The 24,669-nt window shown below is 39.6% G+C and overlaps 1 protein-coding gene across 8 annotated transcripts in view; it reads right to left on the bottom strand.

Moving 5' to 3' along the window:
• SIDT1 (SID1 transmembrane family member 1) overlaps positions 1–24,669 on the bottom strand; it is a 171,126-nt gene that overhangs the window by 6,152 nt on the left and 140,305 nt on the right. For 5 of the 8 annotated variants that reach the window (XM_069069883.1, XM_069069884.1, XM_069069886.1 and 2 more), the window contains 7 exons: positions 23,991–24,127; positions 16,234–16,342; positions 9,677–9,756; positions 7,650–7,696; positions 5,350–5,455; positions 5,124–5,234; positions 247–360 (listed from right to left, as the gene is read on the bottom strand). In XM_069069883.1, coding sequence (XP_068925984.1) covers positions 247–360; positions 5,124–5,234; positions 5,350–5,455; positions 7,650–7,696; positions 9,677–9,756; positions 16,234–16,342; positions 23,991–24,127 — 704 coding nt within the window. The other 3 variants (XM_069069885.1, XM_069069888.1, XM_069069889.1) reach the window with 3 other exon arrangements.

Genomic DNA, 24,669 nt, shown 5'->3' with positions numbered 1-24,669 from the left:
AGAGAGAGAGAGAGAGAGAGAGAGAGAGAGAGAGAGAGAGAGAGAGAGAGAGAGAGAGAGAGAGAGAAAAGATCCTTAGTAAGATCTCATGCTGCTGCTGCTGCTGAGAAACCAAAAGAGAAGAGGGATAAAGCCCAGTGAAAGGGAGAAAGGGAAGAGGCAGAAAAAAAAAGACACAGAAAATGTTGACAGGGTGGGTTAGAGAAAGAGAATAGGATAGTAAGGAGGGAAAACTGCAAAACTCACCAAGAATGAGAAAAACAAGGCAGTCGCAGAAAGGAAGTGCCAGACATCGTGGTCATCAAAGAAATCCAGCAGGATACAATCACGATTCTTCTCTCGGGATTCTGCAGGGGTTTCCTGGGGAGATAAGCCAGGGAAACATCCCAGTTACTTATTACCTGGTTACTTATTAAATGCCTACTGATGAGGGAGATGATTTCCTAGGCATGGGGAAAAGTACGCAAGACAACGCTTACAGCCATCACTATCTAGTCATGGGTTGGAGATGCAACACGTGCACAATGAACTTTGAGACAAAATAAGATTTAAATGTACAAGATTAAGTACAAGCTAACTGCTATACACAGTTTCTACAGTAGTAATGTGTCTAAATGATAGGTGTCTTGTGGGGAAGTGGCAAAAATACTGCCAGGGGCCCTTGATAAAGCATCTAGAAGGACTTGTTGAGAAGGTGCTGGTGCTGCTGGAGTTTCATATGGTTAGACAAAATGAGACAGTAGCCTGGGGTTGGGACGGGGTAAGAAGGGGCCTAGGAAGAGTCAGGATCCTATCTGAGTCAGGAGAGCTGGGTGTTCCATTTCAGTGCCTGACTCAGCAGGGGTGGGGTGTGTGTGTGTGTGTGTGTGTGTGTGTGTGTTTGATGAGGCATATCATCTCCATTCCCTAAGCTTCAGCTTTCCAATCTATAAAATGGGGGAAGGTAATACCTGCCTGTTAGCTACCTAAAGTGGGGTAGGGAGGGATAGAGGGGGGGATGAAAGTGAGAGTTGTGAGAACAAAGTGAATAATGCTCTTTGCACAATGTCTGTTTCTTTGTTTATTTATTTATTTTGGAAGGGGGGAAGGCAAGGCAATTGAGGTTAAGTGACTTCCCCAAGGTCACATAGCTAGTTCAGTGTCAAGTGTCTGTGGCTGGATTTGAACTCAGGTCTTCCTGACTCCAGGGCCGGTGCTGTATTCACTGCACCACCTAGCTGACCCCTGTTTTATTATTTAACAGAAAAGAAGTAGCTTGGCGTCAAATTCAAATAGAAAGAGGCGGGGCATTAATCTGTAGATAAGGATCCCTGTATTTTGCATATTAGCATTTTTATTGATATCTTCTGTTTTTTACATCATCATAGTTATCCAAAGTATCACCCCCCTCTGTATTCCAGAGAGATATTCCATATAACAAATAGTATTTTTAAGAGAGGGAGAAAATTAGTACAACTGAACAATACACTGAAAAAGACAGAAAATATGTACAGTGTGTAACACTTGTGGACCTCTTGCATCCACAAAGGGGTGGGTTGGGGGTGTCCTCTCATATTTCTTTGAGTCCTGTTTGATCTTTATAATTTTGTTACATTTGCTTTTGATTTTTAGGTATGTGGTTGTTCTTTCCATTTACATTGTTGTAGTTACTGTGTATAATGCTTTCTTGGTTCTGCTTATTTCACTCTGCATCAGTTCATATAAATCTTTTCATGCCTCTCTCTATTTATCGCATACAACACTTATAGAGCAGTAATATTCTATTACATACATGTACCACGATTTGTTTAGCCATTCCCCAATTAATGGGCATCTACCTTGTTCCCAATTCTTAACTATCACAAAAAGTGATGCTATAAATGTTTTGGAATATACTTGCTGTTCAGTTGTTTCAGTCATGTCCAACTTTCTGTGACCTCATTTGGGTTTTCCATTTCTATGAGCTCCCCCCATAACCACCTCAAATACCTATAAAACCACTGGAGTGGTTTGCCATTTCCTTCTCTAGCTCATTTTACAGATGAGGAAACTGAGGCAAACATGGTTAAGTGACTTGCCTAGGCTCACACAGCTAGGAAGTGTCTAAGGCCAGATTTGAACTCAGGAAATATGAGTCTTCCTGACTTCAGACTTGGCACTCTATCCATTGTCCCACCTCGCTGGAATATATGGAAACTTTCTTTTTTTATCAATGGCTTCCTTGGGATATGTGGCCAATAATAGAGTTCAAAAGGCAGAGACATTTTTGTTACTTTATTTGTATAATTTCAAATTGCTTTTCAAAATATTAATACCATTTCATAGTGCTGCCAACAATATATTAGTGTGCCTATCATTCTACAACCCAACATTGACTTTTGCTGTTTTTTGTAATTTTTGCCAACTTGTAAGGTGTCAGGTGAAACTTTAAAGTTATTATAATTTTCATTTCTTTTATTATTACCTAAAGTATTCTTTCATGCAGTTGTGAATACATTGCAATTCTTTTGAGAATTGCATGCTTGTATCCTTTGACTACTTATCCATTGGGGAATGGCTATTAGTCTCATATATAATTATTATTTATATATCTTGGATACCAAATCCTTATTAGAGAAATTAGATACAAAGATTTTTTTTCCTATTTGATCACTTCCATTTTTTCCTTAGTGCATTAATTTTGTCTGTGCAGAAACATTTCAGTTTTGTCATTGTCTCTATCTCATTTGGTTAAGAATCCATTTTCTACCCATAGCTGTGAGAGGTATGAGATCTGTTTTTCTTCTAATTTTTAATAGTATAATTTTGAATATTAAGGTTGTGTATCCATTTAGAATGTTTTATGGAGTATAGTGTAAGATGTTGGTCTAAGTCTAATTTTTGCCAAACTGGTTTTCCCAGCAGTTTTTATCAAATAAGGAGTTTTTTTCCTAGATAATTTATGTTTTCTTCTTTATCAAATACCAGGTTATTGAATTCCATTATTTCTATTCTATTGACCTATGTCTGTATTTTTTTTTAACCAATAACAGATGGTTTTGATGATTGTTGCTTTAGTAATAAAGTTTGAGAACTTAAAATGCTATTTCCCCTTTGTTTCTACATCTTTTCATCATTTACCTTTATATTCTAGATCTTGTGTTTTTCAAATAAAATTTATTATTATTTTATCAAGTTTTATGATGTGTTTCCTTGGTAGTTTGATTACTACAGCATTAAAAGCATAGATTTTGGTAGCATTATCATTTTTATTATATTGGCACAGCCTAGCCATGAGCACTGAATATTCCTCCAGCTATTTTTTTTTATATGTTTGACCCTGTGATTTTATTTGTTTTGGTTTGCAGACAGGTTAGCTGTTGGTCCTCTTTTGTTGTTGTTGTTGTTTTTTGGAGGGCAATTGAAGCTAAGTGACTTGCCCAAGGCCACACGGCTAGTTTTTGTGTTAAGTATGTGAGGCAGGATTTGAACTCGGGTCCTCCTGACTCCAGGGTTGGTGCTCTATTCACTGCACCACCTAGCCACCCCTATGATATTCTAAAAGTTTAGTAGATTTCTCCATCATCAAGACTGGATGTTTTTTCCCCTTTGGTAGTTCCTTTACAGTTAGATCTACTTCCTTTTCTGAGATTGAGTTATCTCAATTATGTTTTAATTGGGTTTAGCTATACTTAGCTGCATCGTGGACCACATGGGCAGCATGTTTGACATGCTGATACAGTTAGATGAAATGCTGGGCTTAGAATCTGAAAAGCAGAATTCAAATTGGCCTCATGTAATTACTAGGGCAAGTCATGTAACCTCTTTCATCCTTAATTTCTTTTTTTTTTTTAACTTTTTTTTGAGGGGGAAAGGTAAGGCAATTGGGGTTGTGACTTGCCCAAGGTCACACAGCTAATAAGTGTGTCAAGTGTCTGAGGCCAGATTTGAACTCAGATCCTCCTGACTCCAGGGCTGGTGCTCTATTCACTGAGCTCTATTCACTCTATTCACTGAGCCACCACTGAGCTACCCCTCCCCTGAATTATTTCAATAGGTTTACTATGGTCTCCTTGTCTTCATTCTCTCTTTCTTCCAATCCATCTCTGGTCATGTCACTCTCAAAATATTTAAGTAGCTCCCTATACTCTGGTAATACAGGTTGAAGTTCTTATTTTGCCACAGTCTGGTTTGAGATAACTTTCTGGGCTTATTTTCCATCGTTTCTTCTCACAAACTTTATTCTCCAGACTACTTTCCCTCCCTCAAACATGGCCTGGGCTTTCTTTGCTCTGTGCCTTTAATCGTACTATTCTCTGTGCCTGGAAGGTACTTCCTCCCATCACCATATGTTGAAATCCTATACATCCTCCAAAATCCAGCTCAACTACTACTCCTTCTATAGAGACTTTCAGCCCACAGTGATCCTCCCTTGTCTGAACTCACAGTATTTTGTACCTCCCTTAAGTAGCCATCATGGCCTGTTTTGGGGTTATCATTATTTGTGTGGCATTCTTATCCTCTTCCCTCAGCACACACGCGAGCATGCACACACACACACACACATATTCTTCGAGGTATGATCTCTGTGTCTCTCCCAAATTGTAAGTAGTGTGTCACACAACAGTGTTGCATAACCGTTGAATGAAGCTTGTGTAGAGCAAATGCAGATAATTCATGTGAAGTGTTCTATGCAGCAAGATATTATAGAAATGAAACAACTCTGGTTCTAAAGGAACTCCCTCCCCAACAATGTCAGAGACAAATGTATAAAGCAACAAGCACATAAAACAAAGTAGGGGAATATCAAAGAAAAGGGCAAAAAGACAAAATCCCTGAATCACACACTTTTAGAGATGGAAGGGCTCCCAGGGGCCGTCTCTCCCAATGCAGAAATCTACAAAGGAATTCCCATTGCAATACATCTGACAAGTGGTCACCCAGCCTCTGCTTTTAAAGGCTTCCAATGAGAGGAATCTCAAGGTGTCCTGAGGCACCCCATTCAGACTGTGGACAACTCAAATTCTTAGAAAGTCTTCCGTAAGATCAAAGCCTAAATTCTCCCCTTTGCAATCTACACACAAAGTGCAGAAACCAGGAGCAGACAGAACTAATCACAAAGATAGAGAGAGAATGACTCCCTGTAAGGGAAGATGTTCTCTTACCTCCCAGCTGCTAAGGTTCTGGAAGAAAAAGTAAAGAGCTGCTGCCCACACCACACCCGTGGCCACGATGCAGAAAAGTGGGATGGGGAGGACCTTCTCAGAGCTGCGGAGCTATGACGAGAGAAATGAGGTTAGGGCCTGTGGCAAAGCCCAGGTTATTAGCCTAACTTCTTCCTAGAAGGCTGGGTGTCTATGAAATCAGCCCTGCCCCCCTGCAAACCCTTACCTTCATGATGATATAAAAGGCCAGGTACAGCAGCAGGTTACAGATAAAAATCCCCAACATGTAGGAAGCAAAGTCCCTGGGCCTATACACCAGGCCAAAGAGTGCACTAAAGGATGCAAGGGGGAGAAGACAAGGTTGGCTTAAATTTTTTAGACTTGGGAAAGTAGATTTATGATAACATAATTTCAAGGTTCATGACAACTTCATCCACTATGATTTTCAGGGGAAGATTATCTCTTCAGGGAGAAGTACCTATCCTGAAGATACAGTTACCACAGTGTTTCACAGGTCTCCATCTCTAACCATTATCGTCCTCTTTGATTCAATTAGAAGAACCACCTGGTTAAGAAGACTGAGGTTTCCCCATGCTTTGCCCCACCCATAACTCTGATATGTTTGTATTAGTAGTAGGAAAGAGAGGAAGGAGCAAGGGACTGTAGGGTTATGGCCTTTCGTTGGTATTTATTAATAAGAAGTAGTTCCCGGGGGAAGTCATATTTTCCCCCAGATTGCTACATTCCCCCCAAAATGACAGATTCTCAGGAATAACCCCTCTCAGTAACAGTTACTGAGGTCAACTTTATCTTGAAATGATTGATTAGTAGATAGTAATACATAGAGGTCAAGGCAAGACGGATTATCCTTAGAGAATTATGTCTTTGATATCTAAGGCATCAGAAACCAAAGGGACAAGGTTCCTTTGGACAAGCAACTTTGTCCCTGACATAATCTCTAGGTGGTGGCATTATGAAAAGGTTCCTCCAAAAACATAACAGCTCCCAAACAGGAATCCAGTTCACAGGACCTTAGCTTCATAGATCTAGAGGTAGAAGATGTCTTAGAGATCTTTTAATCTAACTCCCTCATTTTATAGCTGAGATCACTAAGGCCTAAGGAGCTGCTTAAGGTTGAATTGCTTAAGGTTGCCCAGGTATTAAGTGTACAATTTGAACCCAGGTCCTCTGACTCCAAGATCCCTTTTAAGTTGCCAGAGAAGCTCTCAATGACTGGATTATGGTTTTCCCCATGCCCTTGCATGGTTCACTGTAGACCAGGAATGGGGAATTTAAGAATAGGGATAGGGACTGGATCTGTGATTTTACTGGTAGAGGGAATTCCCCAGGTAGGGGAATTCCCTCTATCAATGGAGGTTAGCACTTTCTATACAACATATAGTCTCGTACAGTTGCCTAGACTGCCAAGAAGTTAAGTGGATTGTTCAGGAGTATGTGAGGGATTTAAATTCAATTCCTGGTTCCAAGATCAACTCTCAATCGACAATACCATACTGCCTCTATTACTTCATAGGGAGTAAATCCAGTTAGATTCATAACACAAACAGCAAGTTTATTTGAGACTCTTTTTTTTCCTTTTCTTTTCAGGAAGGATAAAAAACCCCTTTTCTACTCATTTGATTATAAATTAAGAACAAGGAACATTGAACTCAACCAAAGGAATAAGAGTGAGGGGGAGAGAAAGGCATGGAGGAAGAAGAGACAGAAAAAGATTGTAGATAACTATAGATGGAATGGGAAAGACAGAGGAAAAGAAAGGAAAACAGAGATGGGCTTTTCAAATATAGAAAATGAGATACATAAATACATAGAGAAATATATACACAAATACAGAGAGACACAAAGATATGGAGAGAGGCAAAATTCATGGAATAACATGCATATCATAGGGCCTTTCAAAATGTGGCTCCTAAAGATTTTTAAAGTCACATTGAATTTCAGGGCCATTGGGACTTTCCACAGAGATCAGACAACATGTTAAGAATCAAGCAAAAGAGACAACTCTTCCTACATAACAGGTCCAGAGGGAAGTCCACTGAAGTCTTATTGTAATGCTCTGCTGTGGCATGGAGGCGGCCTTGTATTCATGAAAGTTATTATCATTAGCAAACTCTGACATAGCCTATCAAGTTGGAAAGGCTTTCCGTATTAGTTCAGTTACTCAGTCTTGCTGAGGTCAGAGTTATCACCAAAGGCTTGGCCATTGGGTAATATGTTCCTTGGTCACAGCAATTCATGATAACAGAGAATGTTGAGACCTACAGTGGTGGAAGAAAAACCTACATTGACAAATTCATGGCTCTTTGAAATATTTTTCCTATGTTTCTAGAACATAAGCATTGATAAGAGCATGGGCTGGGCATGCTAGCAAACTCAGCTTATCCTCCACCAAGGCAGCATAGACGTGTCCCTTCCTGCTTCATTTCAGCTTCTTTAATAGAGTTCTGTCCATAAACCTTAATGTCACAACAATCAGTGATAAGAAACCACTCTAAAACTACTTACAAAGACCAGTTAACAAGATTCCCAACAATAAGCAGCACCATTCTGTCCTGGGGGGTGGAAAAGGACATCATATCAGTTCATTATCATTCTGTTTTCTGCCATACAAGGAGGAAGGCAAAGCTGTAAGAAAAGTATCTCTGGGGTACACACACTAAACAAGCAAGCAAATTCTTCCCAAGATTCTCAAGGTGACATTCCTAACACTGGTGAAAATTTCATTTGATAGCCTCAGTCGGACCAAACAAAGATGATCTGCATCACTGAAGATGAACTTAGGGTCAAGAAACAAAACTCAAGCGGTGGCCAGGGGGATGGCTGGGGCAGCCCTCTGCAGCTTCCTTGATATTGTGTGATGGGTGACAGGTGTCTAAAGTTGTCCGAAATTCTCCAGCTGCCATCACTATTATGTAACAGTACAGCATGAAGACAGACATTCCTGGGACCTTATTAAATGGCCCTTAGAACACATCTGAAGTACTTAAAGATAATTTTTCTCTGATCTGGAGATAAATTTTCTCTGATCTCCATTGGCATGGAGAAATCCTAGAGAAGAGTTCATCTACTAGTGAAAATTGGGGAAGGAGAAGGTTGTAAGAATTTATATAGTGCCTATTGTGTGCCATGCACTGTGTAAGTGTCTTACGAGTATCAAAAAAGGTGTCTGGGACTCTGAGAGGTTAGTTGGCTTACTGATCATCACCCAGCCAATGTGTGTTAAAGGAAGGACTCAAACCCAGGTCAGCTTGCTATCTGCTGTTACATGCTGCCTCTCTAGAGAGCTCCATATCCTCCAGAGTACACTCAATTGCATTCTAATTTCATGGTGGCCCTTTCAATCTCTTGTTTCATTGGCTCCAGATCTTGGCAGCATCTGGTGGTCAGAGCAAATTTTCTTAGACATTTTTCCTTCTTCTAGTTTAGGTTATTGTGTGTAGGCGAAGGGGGGCTGAGTGAGAAGTCTCATGACTCGCTGGATACTTATTAAAATGTAAGTTTTATTGATAATTTTTGTTTTTACACCACAGTCCTTCCTAAATATCCCTGCCCCCAACTCTTGCCAAAGGAGCCCTCCCTTAAAACAGAAAAATAGTTAAGCAAACCCTATCGACATAGTGACTGCGGCTGACAGTGTTCACAACGGTCAGCATCTCTCTATCTTGAAACTTTGACCTGTCACCAGATCATCTTGAACCCAAGGGCCTTTATAAGCTGTAAAACATGACACAAATACAAAAGATGATGACCTTCACCATCACTGATTTATGGCTTAGAGAAGTGATTGTTCCTTTCCAGCAAGACCCCTCCTCGTACCCCACCGGGGGAACCTGTCTTCCTCTAAAGGACATGCTTCACATTTTTATCTGAGTTTTTTCCCTCTTGTGCTTTATAGCCAGCACGTTCCTTTACCCCAAAATATGAAGGTCTGTGAACTTTGTGGGCCACCTCAGATTCTTTCTGGAAGCAGGCAGGGTATATATACATCATAAATAGACCCAATCTCCAAATGTCCACAACACTTTAATGTTTCTCCTTACCCCCCCTCCCTAAAAAGCCCACCAGCGTCAATTCCCTCTGCTTGTGCTCTCTTTCTGGCCTTAGAATCTTGTGCATGAGTTCTGGGAGATCCATCAGAGCTTCAGACCCTGAGTTGTTATTATTAGATGGTGAGCTCCTTGAGGGAGGGCGTTCTTTTGGCCTTTGTATCCTAAAGCTTCGCATAGTCCCCGGCACATAGGAAGAGCTTAATAAATGCTTGCTGCCTAGGTTTGACTTGTCAGGTCCTGATATGATGGGCTTAAAAACAAACAACCAAACAAAAAACCATGATAGAAAAGCTAGAAGAAATAAGCAGTGACTCTGGCTGTTATCCAGCTGGCAGAACCTTCCTCAGCAGCCCTGGGTCCTCTCTACCTGTATAGCAACAGAAACCTTTTGTGACTCCACGGACCTCCTCTCCTCCCTCCCCTCCAGGTGGCTGATGCTGTACTTGCTGGTGAAAGTCCAGGGGACAGGAAGACTCCACCTACCATGTACAGCGGTCGGCTACACTGGTGGAAACAGTCAGTGTAGAATACCATTGCAATCCGCCGGAAAATTCCCAAATCTGCTAATGACAAGAGGACATGTAAAGAGTCACCATCCAAAAGTAGCACTTAATCAGGCAATGAGTTATGACCTCCAAGAGCAGAGCTGATGGTGGGGAACCTTTCTACCAGGCACAGGCTCGGGGGAATTTTTTGGATTATGTTAAGTTTTGTGAGGAAAACATGTCATCTTCTTTATACAATATCTGGAACAGCACCATGCCCACAGTAGGGATTTCACAGAGCTTGGTTAAAATGAACCATCTAGTCACTGGGCTGGCATGACACTGACCAAGGCAAGACAAATCGGGGCATCTTATATTGCGCAGATAAAAGACCAAACAGAAGAGAGAGGAACTTAGTCTATCAGATAACACTTGCAAACAGGGGGTAGCCAAGGCACAAGATAGCCTTGTCCAGCTGTTTCTTTTATGCTGACTCAACATAATTTTTAGTTTATTTTAACTGGTGGTTTTTTGCTTGCAGGAAGGGATTGGGGCATCTTCTCCCTTAATCCATAAACCTGACTTTGTCAACCTGATTTTTTAAACAGTTCTTCTTTCCCCCTAGTTGGGGTAGGAGATATTTTAACCTGTCTTTCTTATAGTGGTCATTGTTTTGGTAAGAGTTTACTTACATAAGTGTAGAAAACTACAGATCATGTAGAAAAAGCTTAAACTTACTAGTCAACTGGTTTTGGTTTGAAACAGAAATTTTACAGGATCATAGACTTAGATGGGCAGGTAGGTGGTGCAGTGGATAGAGTACTAAGTCTGAAGTCAGGAAGACTTCCAGTTGACCTTCAGGGAGTGTTGATATGGTGAGAACCTTAAGTGCTTTCAGCATCTGTTCATGGGTTCTGTGAGCCTCTCTCTCTCTCTCTCTCTCTCTCTCTCTCTCTCTCTCTCTCTCTCTCTCTCTCCTCTCTTTACTTAAATGCCTCCTCTTTAATTTATTTCTCTTTTCTTTCTTTTTCTTTCCTTTCTTTTCTATCCTTCCTTTTTTCTTTCTCTCTTTTCCTTTCTTTCCCTTTCCTTCCTTCTTTCTTTATTTTCCTTCTTTCCTTCCTTTTCTTTTTTCTTTCTCTTTCTTCCCCCTCCCCCCGAATTTTCTATATGGAAAAATAAAGGCACCTTGAGTGCCTATATAGGTCTGTTATATATATTTGGGAAAGCCAAACAAATGTAAACTATACAGGGCATCTAGCCACCGTAGCATAGTAGATACAGCACAGGCCCTGGAGTCAGGAGGACTTGAATTCAAATCTTGGACTCAGATACTTACTAGCTGTGTGATCCTGGACAAGTCACTTAACCTTGATTGCCTTAAAAAAATGTAAACTGGGGGTGGCTAGGTGGTGCAGTGAATAGAGAACCGGACCTGGAGTCAGGAGGACCTGAGTTCACGTCTGGCCTCAGACACTTAACACTTACTAGCAGTGTGACCTTGGGCAAGTCACTTAACCCCAATTGTCCTACCTTCTTCCCTCCAAAAAGAAAAAAAAAGCAAAATAAAAAAAGCATGCCTTTGTAACCCTAAGGTGTCATAAGAGTGCCTGTTGTTATTATTATTTTCATTATCAATCGTAATAATAGTAAGAACATACAAAACTCTCACAAGGCAGAGGGAATTTAAGTAAAATGTAGAAACAAGGAGGCATATAAGTAAAGTTATGCACAGAAGCCTGATTGACTTCCTATAACTCATCACCATTTTTAAAAAATCAAGGGAAAGAATGTTGGGATTAAATGACAAACATTTCAACAACTTTAGCTCACAAGGCATGCATTTTTACCTTCTGTGTTATCTGTCTTTACTGAGCTAGTTTTTGTTGTTCAGTCATGTCAAATTCTTCTTGATTCCATTTGGGGTTTTCTTGGCAAAGACACTGGAGTGGTTTGCCATTTCCTTCTCCAGCTCATTTTACAGATGAGGAAACCGAGGCCAACAGGGTTAAGTGACTTGTCCAGGTCACATATTTAGTAGGAGTCTGAGGTCAGATTTGAACCCAGAAGGATGAATGTTCCTGACTCCAGATCCACTGCTTCTCCACTGTGCTATGTAGCTACCCTTACTGAGCTAGAGAAAGCATTAAATACAAGGCAGGCTGGGGATAGAACCACCGACAGATAACCAAGTAGTTTTTGTCCAGAAAGTTAGTCAATTTGGTTGACTGAACCATTTTGGCCAGAGATTAAATTCAAAAGCTAAATTTGGTTCCTTGGTGTCATTTCCTTATGGGATGACTGAAATCACCCTATTTTCTCATTCCTAGTTATTTTATTGGTATTCTATAGACCAGGGCCAATCTCTAGAGCATGGCAGTTCAGTGCCATCATGTTGAGACCTGTGCTGCTCCTGGGGCCAAACAGCTAAAACAGGAGACTCAGATCAGAAGGAGTTGGGAAACAGAGCTTGCTAAGTGGGGTTTATAAAAAAAAAAACCAAAACAACAACGCCACCATAGGTCAGGACACAGCCAAGGTCTGACTGACTGTAACGTTGAACATTAGAGTAACCAAGCCTTCACCCAAGCCTTCATGCTGCCGCTTTGGCGTGACAGGGTTGGTGGAGAGAATGCTAGTTCAAGTCTGGGTGAGGGGAGAGTTGGGGCAAGAGCTTTATAGAACAAAAACATTCTTTCTTTGAGAGGACATTTGTGGTCACAGATTCTCTTTGGGACTGACCCCAGATATATGAGAGAGGGACAAAGATTTGGGGAGCTATCAACAACTGGGGCAGCCAGGGTCTCCACATGTCCCTGTTTTCCAGCTCGCTTCTCTAGAGCCTTTGGAGAATTTCTTCTTGGGTAAGATTGTGGCCTATCTCTTGGTTTATCTCATCTTGCTCTCAGCAAAGAGTTCGTTGCTGCCTATTTATTTTTTTGTTGTGTTCTAATCTGTAGGACTTTTCCACTTTTTTGGTTTGCTATCTGTTCGTATAAATTACTTTACTTTCTCTCAGCCAGTTCTGATAGTCTTTTGTGTAATCTGAATTTGATGGAGGACAGGAGCCAAGCGGGACGCTGTAATTCTGAGGCGTTCCTCACTCCTTAAGAATGTTCAGGTTAACTGCTTTTTGTTTTGAACCAAAATCCTATCCCTAGACCAGCAATATTTAGGAGACAAGTAGATCTCATTCTGGTCCAGTAACCTTTTCAGAGATTGGAGAAAAGAATAATCAGCCTCATGGATGTTCTCAGGCTTCTCTCCAGGCAGAAATCATGGTGTCTTTTGAAAAGGAGTGGGCAGTACTCCACGGCTATCTATTCAATGCCTCTCGAAAGTTCTTGCTCCAAATCTACCCTTTGTGCAGGTTTGCAGTCTGGCCTCAACATACAGCACTGATCCAGAGCTACATTTAAGCAGCAGCATGCCAAATGCATCAGACTTGGGTCAAATCCCAGTTATATTAGCACTGATGAGATGGAAAGAACACTGGATTTGGTGGAAGAAGACCTGAATATCCTTATAAGTAATATTTCCCCTCTAGGTCTCAGTTTCCTCATCTGTAAAATGATAAGTTTGGGCTAGATGCTTTGCAAGGTTTTTTTTTTCCATCTCTACATCTGTGATCCTATAAAAATGGCTTTGGAATGATAACAAGAATAGCAAAACCAAACACAGAAGTGGTACACACCACAGACCTTTGAGACCTGAGGCTCATTACTGTCTTTTCAGCATCAGAAATTGTAGTCTGTCTCTCCTCCCTCTCTCCCTCTCTCCCTCCCTCTCTCTCTCTCTATTTCTCTCTCTCCCTCTCCCTCCTCCGTCTGTCTGAAAATATTCTTCCCCACCAAACCCCCCCAAAAGTGCATTCAAAAACATTGCTAATGACAAAAACAGGAGCACTTTTATTACAAATATTTTCTAAGAACCCCAAGAAGAGAGAACGACTTATCATTACCTGTGTCAGACACATCTGAATCAGGGGAAGCGTAGAAGGAAGAAAAAAATGGTTTGTAAGAGTGTGTCCAGGTTGACACATTTGATTACATGAAACACTCAGTTTATTATTCCCTTGGAGGGAATAAAGACTGGTCTCTCTGTTCCCCCATTTACATAGAATCAAATGATACAATACATGTGTTCTCATGTTCTTGCAGTCTATTGTCAGTGCAATGCATTGGGAGTGAATGAAGAAGCCCTGTGGTGCTTTCTGTGGCAGGGCACATATCTTCACATCCCATTTGAAAAACTTCCAACCTATTGTTTTCTTGGTTCTTCTGCTCTGCTTGTTCACGTTTTGAGTGCCTACACAGAAGGTTTTCAAGGGAAGGAGCATTTGGACTGCAAGTAAAGCTAAGTAAGTTACAAGATAAGGCTAGATTTGCTTGAGCATCTACGACCTAATCAACATCTTCTTGGCTTTGGAATGAATTCAGATGAAGTCAACGTGCTGCAAAACACTCAGAATTTCCTTTTTTTCACTTTTCCATGTCTTTATCCATCTGGAAAAACCCCATGACAATAAAAACGAATACTATTTGGCCAAATAGGGTGTGATCCTGATGCAGATCACTCAATCCCACCCTATTTTAAAGGGTGGGAGAATTCATTTCTACAGGCATACACATGAGACAAAAGTGCCTGCCACATAAAATGTCTTGGAGCTAAGAATTGGGAAACAGATCATCTCCCTGCATAAATGATCTGGATTTATCCCAGAAAACAGGTTGACTCTATACCAAGTTCCTCCAATGACAGCACCAGTCTCTGAGAGACAGCTTTGTAGGTGCAATGGACATTAAAATTAAAGACTATATACTGACCAGAGACAAAATTACCTAGTTTATCAACTGATTTATTTGGCTGAATAGGGTTTGGTTTTTTTCTGCATCAGACTTCACTGACACAAAAATTGTTTCCTAAGCCTGGCTCCCAGGGATTTAAAGCAGTGGTCTGCACAGAGAGAGCTGTGAATCCACAGTGGGTAATGGAATGACTCCAAGGTATAACTTAGCAGAGTGGGGTGCAAGTCATAAGTGGGGCTTATCTCCAATGCAAGGATACAACCGCCTTTATCCATTATCGTGCAATACTTCCTTACTGTCTAAAGCTGGTCTCCTATGGTGGTGTGAATTCCAAACCTCCCTCCCTTTCTGTGCCAGTATTGGCCTCTCAGTGTGAACCAAAACCATGGCACCCAAAGCAAGTGTGCAGACATTGCTGGGAAAGTCCTCACAACACGCCCATCCTGCCCCTCATTTCATCTCATGGCTACAGTGGGCATCCATGGGTTGGGCAGGATTTGCCTTAGGGCAGATAATAAGTGCCCCCCACTTCATCTAGCCTTCTTATTTCTGGTGGGAAAAGGCAAGCCACACAAGATAAGCAGACAGATGGGTTTCAATCTGTATCACAGCCTTATTAATGTATCTTTTTCTCCAAACTCCTCTCCCCTCTGAACTTCTCTATTTCTGCCAAGGGCACTGCTTATCCTTCCATTATTTTGGGTTCTCAAATCCTTCTTATCCTTGCCTCCTCACTCAATGGAAACTGCTCATTTCAAAGTTACTGGTGACTTCTTAATCACTAAATCTGATGGCCTTTTCTCAGTCCTCATCCTTCTTGAACTCTCTGCAGCCCCTGACACGACTGAGCACCCCAGACTCCTGGATCCTTGATCTTCTTTCTAGGTTGCTGAGAATTATGTAAGTGTGCTGTGCATAAAAGCTCTCACATCTGCACACTTAAGAGATGCAGAAACAGCATTTTCTAAAATGCTTAAACTTTTTTTTTCCAAATGAAGAGTTTCAGTGGATTTTGAACCCATTTATTAAAAATAGAAAAATACAACACCTTCTGATTAGTTGCAAGAACAAAGTGGGAAAATGGACACTTGTTAGCTGAACTTCAATACAAACCTGTGCATAATTGGTAGGTGGGATTGAAAGATTAATCATGATTTAGTAAGCACAGCTGAAAATGCATTTCTTGGGATCTATGTGTCTTATGAGGTCCCTTTTTAAACTATGATAACCATCAAAACCAGATATAAAAATAAACTCAACTTAGAACCAGACCTTCAAATGTACATAATTATTAGTAGAGTAGTCTTTGTATATAATGCATGTAGTGTATGATTAAGCAAAAATATACACATAAAGGCAAATAGGCACATATATGTACATATAGGCTTATGTGTATATATGTATATTTATCTATATATTTATCTATACACATTGAGAGGGAATGCTAAAAATTTTTTTTTACTAAAAGAGATGTACCATCCAAAAGATTGGGAGAACACTGATTTAGAGAAGAACTGATAAAATTCAGACATACTTGTGAAATATAAACAAATGTCCATGTGTAACAAAAGGCCTGCCATCTTGATGCCCAAAGTCCTGAAAAGAATGTAAACTATCGTATTATAACACAGGGCTAGTTCACTGAACCTATGAATTAGTTTAAATTATGCTTTCAGTTGATATAAACGAGTGAGGTATCAGATAAATGGAAACATTAATTTCTTTAGAAATAAGAGAAGTGACTTACCTATTTTGAAGCGGCCCATATAGTAGATCTGTGTGCTGAGTGCAAGGGATGCCAGAATGTGGATCACGGAGAAGATAACCCAGAACCACACATCGTTTTTTCCAAACAACTATAAATGAAAAAGAAAGTGACTGCTATCTGAGTTTCAGGTTTTTCCCAAAGAGACCAATAAAAAATTCTTTGATCCAGTGAGATGTTGGACTCCAAAGAGGTCAGAGAGGAAAAACAAGTCCCATATGTAGTAAAATATTTGTAGTGTTACTTTGTGTGATAGTAAACAACTGAAATCAATGTAGGTTCCCATTAGTTAAGAAATGGCTAAATAAAATATGACATTTGAATGCTACCATGTTATTGTTGAGTCATTTTAGTCCTGTCTGACTCTTTATGCCCCTATTTCAGGGTTTTCTTGGGAAAGATCCTGGAGAGGTTTTTCATTTCCTTCTCAAGCTTATTTTACAGATGAGGAAACTGAGGCCAACAGAGTTAGTGACTTGTCTAGGGGCAGGTAACTCGTAAGGGTCTGAGACTCAATTTGAACTCATGAAGATCAGTCTTTTTGATTCCAAGTCCAGTGTTCTATCCACTGTGCCACCCAGCTGCCCCACTATGGTACAATAAGAAACTGCAAACATGAGGAACTCAGAAACTAACTTGGGCTGATGTTTGACTGAGTTGAAACAGTTAGTATAACCAGGGATGCTATACGATGACTCCAATATTCAAGAGAACTATGATGTCATCAATTCTAATATTCCCTACAGTAATGCAGATTAAAACCCATCCATACCTGCCTATCCCATGTGACTCTTGTGCACGTGCTCCCATAAGTTTGTCACATGGGGTTCATCCAACGCACCAAAGGCTTTCCCCTAACTTGCTTTCTCCTAACCTCATGAAGAGACTAGTGTATGTCTCAAGTTGTCTACCTGTCATATCTTGCCATCACCATATGACCAAATCATAGTCTTTTTCTATCACAGAGCTCCCTAAAGACATACTTTTTATGTTGTTCTAAATCAAAGCTTTTAAAAATAAAACCATAAACAAAATAAGAACAGTAGGAACTTGTATTCTCTGCATCTTTTAGTCAGCTGTGTGGTGGTAAAGATGTAGTTCACTGCAGAATATTGTTTGCAAAAATCTACTTGTTCCCTACCAATACCCTCAGCAAGGATGCTTTTGATGTGGTATGGAGATAAGTCTCATTAAAATTTTTATAGATAGGAAAATGGGCACAGAGATCAATAGTTGTTAATGTTTTTTGGTTATCTTTTTTTTGTGGGGGTATGACTAATGTGAAAATTTTCCCACCCCTTTGGTATCATTTCCACTTTCATAGTGTTGTTGACAACAACTTTCATATGTTTTATGAATCATTCCCTTAATGCCCTCAGAACTGTGTCACCTCCAGTATGGATCTCCTCTATTTATTTGGCTTCTTTCCCCATCTTGTTATCTTTAGTTGCCATTTCTGCTTCACTTGTAATATGATGTTAAAATCCAACTTGTTCTATTTGATGGTGAAAATAGTTTATTATGAAACCTTTGTATCTTTTTTTTCATTTTTTTATGTTGTCTTCCTTCCCTTTTCATCCTTAAATGCCCTTAAAATGATGCTGCTTAGTTGGTTTTTTGGTCAAGCTTTCTTTTAATTGATTTCACCCTCTTCTACTTTACTTGCTTTTTGAGGCAAAACTACTTATAAACTTCTGTCATCCTTCTTTATAAGATTTGCAAACAAGTTTATATTCTAAACCAGTGCTGCTTTTGGCTACCATCTCTCTTCTTGGCAAATTAGTCAAATCTTTGCAGACTAAGCTGATTTTTAAGCTGTTTTGATTTTTCTTGTTATGGAAATTGATATATATCAGTTAAAGTTCTGTATAAAACCATTTTAACTGACATCAGTGTCCTTTATACTATCCATTATCCATTTCTGATATTAATTACTTATTTAAATAGGTCAGGTTGGAGTTGTTGCAATTGCATCGAATATCTTCTCATTATTATTATTATTATTTTGCTTTTTGGAGAGGGAAGGCAGGGCAATTGGGGTTAAGTGACTTGCCCAAGGTCACACGGCTAGTAAGTGTTAAGAGTCTGAGGCCGGATTTAAATTCAGGTCCTCCTGACTCCAGGCCTGGTACTCTATTCACTGAGCCACCTAGCCACCTCCTCTTCTCATTATTATTATTTCTTCTAGTTTTATACTAATTCTGATATTTTCTCTAACAAAAATGGTGATTTGGCTATACAAAGACAGCTGATTAAAATATGACTCACACCAACAATGAATGAGTCTTTCCAGTCTATTAATCATTTTCATTTTTTGTTATGTTTAATGTCTTCCATATCTAGCACCTACTGATTTTTCTGGAATAAAGTAGTCATGACAGAGATGTGAGGCTTCTACAAACCTCTACACACACCTTCTACTTTTTCATTCCTTCTTCTTGATTGATGTTTTCTGAAATATTTCTCATCTTATTCTTGTCTATTGCCACCATTTCAATGAAGATATGAAGTATTAAAGTGCATGTTGATTTAATTTCGAAGGTCTTAACAAGTTTGTTACAGAATTTCTTGACCTGTTCATCCACTGCAACTGATGCTAGTGTGCAAGCTAAAATTATGAGCACTGCAGTATAAAATGACTAATTATCCCATGAAATGATTTTTTTTATTGTCTCTGGGCAAATGATACAACTAACTGTCAACTCCTTTTTTTTGTCTCCCCTCCAAGGAGTGTCTATTGGCCATCATTCCATTTAGTTAACATTTCCTTCTTCTGGTTTTATTTTTAGTAAGATTTTCAAGATTGATATGATACAACTTCTCCAGTATCATCATCAACAAACATTTATTAAGCTCTTTCTGTATGCTCAGCACTAACCGTGTTAAGCAAGCACAGACTATACATAGGCAAAAGCATGGTCCCTGCTCTCAAAGAATTAAAATTCTTTTTAAAAATTATTAATTTATTTTAAACTTAAATATGCAATGAGAAAAGAAAAAGAAACATTATAAACTTAAAGCTAAAACTTAAATACAAAATAAAAAAGAAAAAAGCATTGCCGTGTGCACAGCAGAATGTAAGAGATTAAAAATTTACAGCAATAAATTCCCATTTGAAGAAAGCCTATATAATAAATACTACATATTGTGTTCAGAGCTGTCCATCTTTTCTTTGCTTCCTTGTTTAATTTCTTTTGTTCTCTATTGTGCACTTTTTACTTTGTTCTTTTTTTCCCCTTCTCCCCCCAAAGAAGGCTACAATTAAGCCCAGATATACATATATACATACATATAGATCACATATACACAGAAACATATATATATACATGCATACATATACTTACACACTATATATATTTAGATAAATGTATGTATATATATATATATATATATACATTCACATGCATCTTTGTAAAACTGTATTACACTTGTTTGTCCTGTTTCTCAAAGGGTGGATAACATCTTCCTCCATAAGTCCAAGTTTTTCCATAGTCTTCTAAGTCCTAACTCATTATTTCCTACTCCACAGTCATATTCCAACCTTATACTGTCCAGTTATTTTAAGTAGTCTAAAACAATATTGATCAATATGGCTGACATATAGTATTAGTTTCCCTATTTTCTCTTTTGATTAAATTTATTTTAGCTTTAACTTTGTCTGAGATCATGATTATTACCCCTACTATTTTTCCTAATAAAGTCTACTCTTGACCTTTTTTGTTTTTATCTATTTCCTATCCCTCCTGACTCCTCTACTTTACTTCTACTTGCTACCTTGTCCCCATATTATTTAACCTACCCATCCCTCCAAAGAAGCCTCCTTTGTTCTCTTGGCCCTACCCTTTCCCCTTATCCTCTTGTTTCTATTTGAATTTAGAAGACTTTTATAGTTTTCCATAATAATATGTTATTCCCTCTTTATGCCATTCCTGTTAATCTTCCCTCCCTTATCTTCTCCCCACCATCCCCTTAGCCTTTTATTTCTTTCTGAATTTAGAATACTTTTATATCCTTTTAAATATATGTGTATTGTTCCCTCTTTAAGCCAGTCCTGATGAAAGCAGGGTTCCAACACTGTCAGCCCTCCTCCTCCCTCTAATTCCTCTGTGACAATTCTTCTTCTCACACCTCATTCGTATAATTACTCTTTTTACCTCTTTCTAGATGGTTTTACTTTTTAGAATCACATCATACTCAGCTTTACACTAATATTTTTTAAATAACTATCCAGTTATTAATAATAATTTTAGACAGTTTGTATTTTCTTGTATAAAAAGTAAACAATTTGTCCTTATTCAGTCCCTTATAATTAGTCTTTAATGTTTACCTTAAATTTCTCTTGAATCTTGTATGTCAAATTTTCTATTGAGTTCAGGTTGTTGGTGCAATAAAATCCTGAAAGTCTAGCAATTAATTAAATATTCATTTTTTTTCATTCAGGATTATCCTTATCTTTACTGGTTATGACATTTTTGGCCACAATCCTATTTCTTTTGCTCCTTGATGTATGACCTTCCATGACCTGTGGTCTTTTAATGTAGCTGCTGCCAGATCTTGTGTGATTCTAAGAATTAAATCCTAATGGGGGTGACAACTGTGATAGTAATGGCAATTAAAGATTCCCCTGTATTGGCTTGGTTTTCAAATTGATTGTGTTAAAACCCAGAGTTTGTTAATCCCACCTGTGGGATGGGCTTGTTGATGTGAAAAGAAAGTCCTGAACTGGGAGGAGCTGGTGATGTAGATTTGGAGAGACACTAGAGAGAGGTGGAAGATCTTTTTGGAAGCAGCACCTCCTGGAGAGAGAGAGACTAAGAGAATTGCTGGTGGCCGCTTTGAATTGCCCTGGACTTTTGAGACCTGCCCCCTGAGCTGCCAAGGACTGAGGAGACATGGCTGTGTTGCTGGTACTTTGTCTGTCTGTTTTGATGTTGTTTTGCCAGATTTGTCCACTGGTGAAAGACAGTCCTTTTGTTGAAGAAGTCCTGGAACCTGGCTTTTGGTTAAGAAGCCCTGAGACTGTCCTGCAGACAGAGAGTGAATACTGTCCACTGGTGAGGGACAGTGCTGTTGTTGCAGGGGTCTGGAGACTGTCCTGCAGACAGAATGAATACTGTCCACTGGTGAAGGACAGTGCTGTTGTTGCAGGGGTCTGGGAGCCTTTCTGTTGGTTCAGAAGCCCTGAAGAAGGATTTTCTTGTTGTATGTTTACAGAAATCCTGGGAGAGGGCTTTGCTAATGTGTTCAGGGGTTCTAGGACTGTTCTACAGACAGAGGATAAATTCATGAAGGGACTGGCAATGTATCTTGTGGCTTTGCTAAGCCTTGTCTCCCCAGGAACTAAGATTGCTGAGAACTTGCCTCGTGTCAAGATGAAGAAAAGACCTCCATTTGGGTATTAAGTGCTGTGTTTAAACTTGATGTAACTCTGGGGTAGATTCAATTGTGATCCAGGGGTGGGGAACTTTTGACCTTATGTTTGGAAACTAATCTCCATTTGAGAAGAGGGGCTTTGTGGTGGACTTAATTAAGGTATAGCCTAGGGGTGGAGAAGTATTTAGAACAGAGACTTTGTAATTGATTGAATGATTGGAAGGTCCTGGGGTGGGGTAGTACTTGGAGATTATTTAATCACACTTAGTAAATGCTGTATTTTGAATGATGTCATGTTTTGATCTTCTCTGTTCTTGGTTTGTCACTGAATAAAATAGAGAGCACCTATGCTGGTATTTTGAACCTGGGAAGTTGCCTTCTTTTGGCATTACATTACAACAACTTACAAACAACTATGTGCGTGTATGTGTGCGTGTGCGCGCACACATGCACCACCCATCCACAGACATGTATGTGTACATGTATGTACATGCATGTACACATATATATCACATGTGTATATGTACACATAGCACATATACAGGGTAAATGGCAGGTAATATCAGAGGGAGATGAGTCTGGTAGCCAGTCATTGGATAAGGATCTCACATTTACAATACCAATAGCTGAGTTAAAGTTTATAGATGTTCTAAAATCTGTGTGATTCTTAGCCTTCTTTGCCTCCTTTTCCACTTCACTGCAGAAGCAGAAGTGGGTCATGCAGGTCTGAAGGCCATTTTGTATTTGTCTTTATTTCATGGGTTGCCATGGCCTAAGAATTCACTATCAAGTGACCAGTGAGGAGACTCTGTACTTAGCTAGACTTCTCCTTGGAAAACAGGGTTAGCTTGTTGCCAGATCAATATTTTAAGCTTTTACAGCATGGTGGAACCTGCTAGAGCTGACTCTTTGCTGGCATAACCTTTGAGAACCTAGGGTTGCCTCCAAGCCAAAAAGAGGTATGGGATTCAGACTTTGTGGATGACCAGAACAGTCTAAATAAAAACAAAACTAAGAGGTGGTATGACTACTTCCTGGATGATTTTGGGTGAATCCTTTAGCTCAGATTACTTGCAATGACCAGTCAGTCCTGGAGGCCAGATGGAGAGACACATCTCCTTCCTCTAAGGAGAGAGGTGGGACCCTACAGATGTTATTCTGGGAGAAGCTGAGAGAATGCTGCGAAAAATAGTTGTTTTTGTCAGTTGATTTTATTGGAATGACTTTTCTTTCTTTCCTTTCTTATTTTTTAAACGAGGGTTGGATTCTGTATATTGGGAAACAAATGACTGGTGTAAAAAACAAAAGGCATCAATAAAACTTTGGAAGAAACCCTAACCGTGGAACAGAGGATGGATAATCTCAACCAGTAACCACAGAATCAGGGTCTTAAAGATGCAGTGATGGAACGAACCCAAATGAAACCTGAGCTTTGAGGTGCAGGCCACAACACTGACTGAGTGGCCTTGAGGAAATTCTCTTCACTACTGGGCTTTTCCTTTCACTCTGTAAAGTAGATACAATAATCTTGTTCCTTTTATTCGGAAAGGATATGTTAAGGATAAAAATAGAACTCTAACATGATAGTCACTTCACCCTTTTTGCCTTGGTTTCCTCATCTGTAAAAAGAGCTGGAGAAGGAAGTAGCAAACCACTCCAGCATCTTTGCCAAGAAACCCCCAAACAGGGTCATGAAGAGTCAGACACAAACTGAACCTAGGAGACTTGTACAGAGTTTAAGAGTAGGTTGATGGTAACTCTCAGAGTGACTTAGGATCATTGAATGGCAAGAAAGAAATTAGTGCAGTAGAAATAATACTGGATTTAGACTTAAAAACAACTCTCCTGCTTCCTACTGGTATGACCTTGGTTAAATCATTTAACTCCTTTGGGTCTAAATTTCTTCATCTGTAAAAAGAGGGAGCTGGACAATATGATCTCTAAGGTTCTTTTTCATTCTTCCCCGCCCCCCCCCCCACAGGGGGGAAGGCAAGGCAATTGGGGTTAAGTGACTTGCTCAAGGTCACATGGCTAGTAAGGATGTCAAGTGTCTGAGGTTGGATTTGAACTCAGGTCCTTCTGACTCCAGGGCCTGTGCCCTCCCTATTCACTGTACCAATTAGCTGCCCCAACTAAGATCCTTTTTAACCCTAAATTTATGTTCTGTCAAGTTCAATTCTTACATTTCAGATGAGGAATCGGAAGTCCAGAATGATAAATGACTTGACTAAAGTAATACATCTCCTTATTAGAGTTGGAATTAGAACCCTGGCCCAATTCTCCCAATCTGTGTGTAGATCATCATTTCACTTTTGTTCAAACGTTATGAGCCCCCTTTTCCAAAAATGAGATTAAGACAGACATACCACTCCAAGGACAGTCAGACAGATGACCACAGCGAAAGATGCATAGGCAGAATAGGCACTGGCATTGATGTCAGGATGGCGGGTCTGATAGAGCTTCAGCATGCAGAGTCCCGCAATCATGTACATGAAGGAGGTGTCTGGGGAAGCAAGGTGAGGTAGACAGTCTTCATTCACATAGAGACCCATCTTCTGACTTATTTTTTCATTACTCTCCTACTTCTGGGTTGTCCCTCTCTTATACCCCCTTGGGCACATTGGTATCTTCATGCTGTGCTTTGGCTAACCAGAGATTCCTTCTTCCCCATCCCCACTTCTGTCTTCCTGACAGACCCTTATATTTCAAATGATACTTCTTTCTCTACCATAACTCACTCTTTTTTCTGGTCCAACAAAAAATTCCCAATTCCCTTAGGGGGCATATCTCAGCTAAACTAATTCATAATAAAATATGAATAATTGACCATACCCACTTGATGCTATCTCTTTCCAGATATGTTTTCATTTATTTTTTAATTAAAAAAAATTTTTTTCAGTCAAAAATTTATCCTCTTTCCCCCACCCCCACCATGGAGAAAAAGAAAAAAAACTTATTAACAAATTCCTGTATTGGCCATGTTCAAAATATATATGCATTTCAATCTGTACTCTGAGTCCATCATATCTCTGCCCAGATGTGGGC

Source organism: Petaurus breviceps, unplaced genomic scaffold, assembly GCF_028583685.1.
Source record: "Petaurus breviceps papuanus isolate PSGF00001 unplaced genomic scaffold, PetGlider_PUasm1.0 90792, whole genome shotgun sequence".
NCBI classification, from domain to species: Eukaryota; Metazoa; Chordata; class Mammalia; order Diprotodontia; family Petauridae; genus Petaurus; species Petaurus breviceps.
Note: the sequence above shows the minus strand (reverse complement) of the source record. Positions and strands in the feature narration are given on the sequence as shown.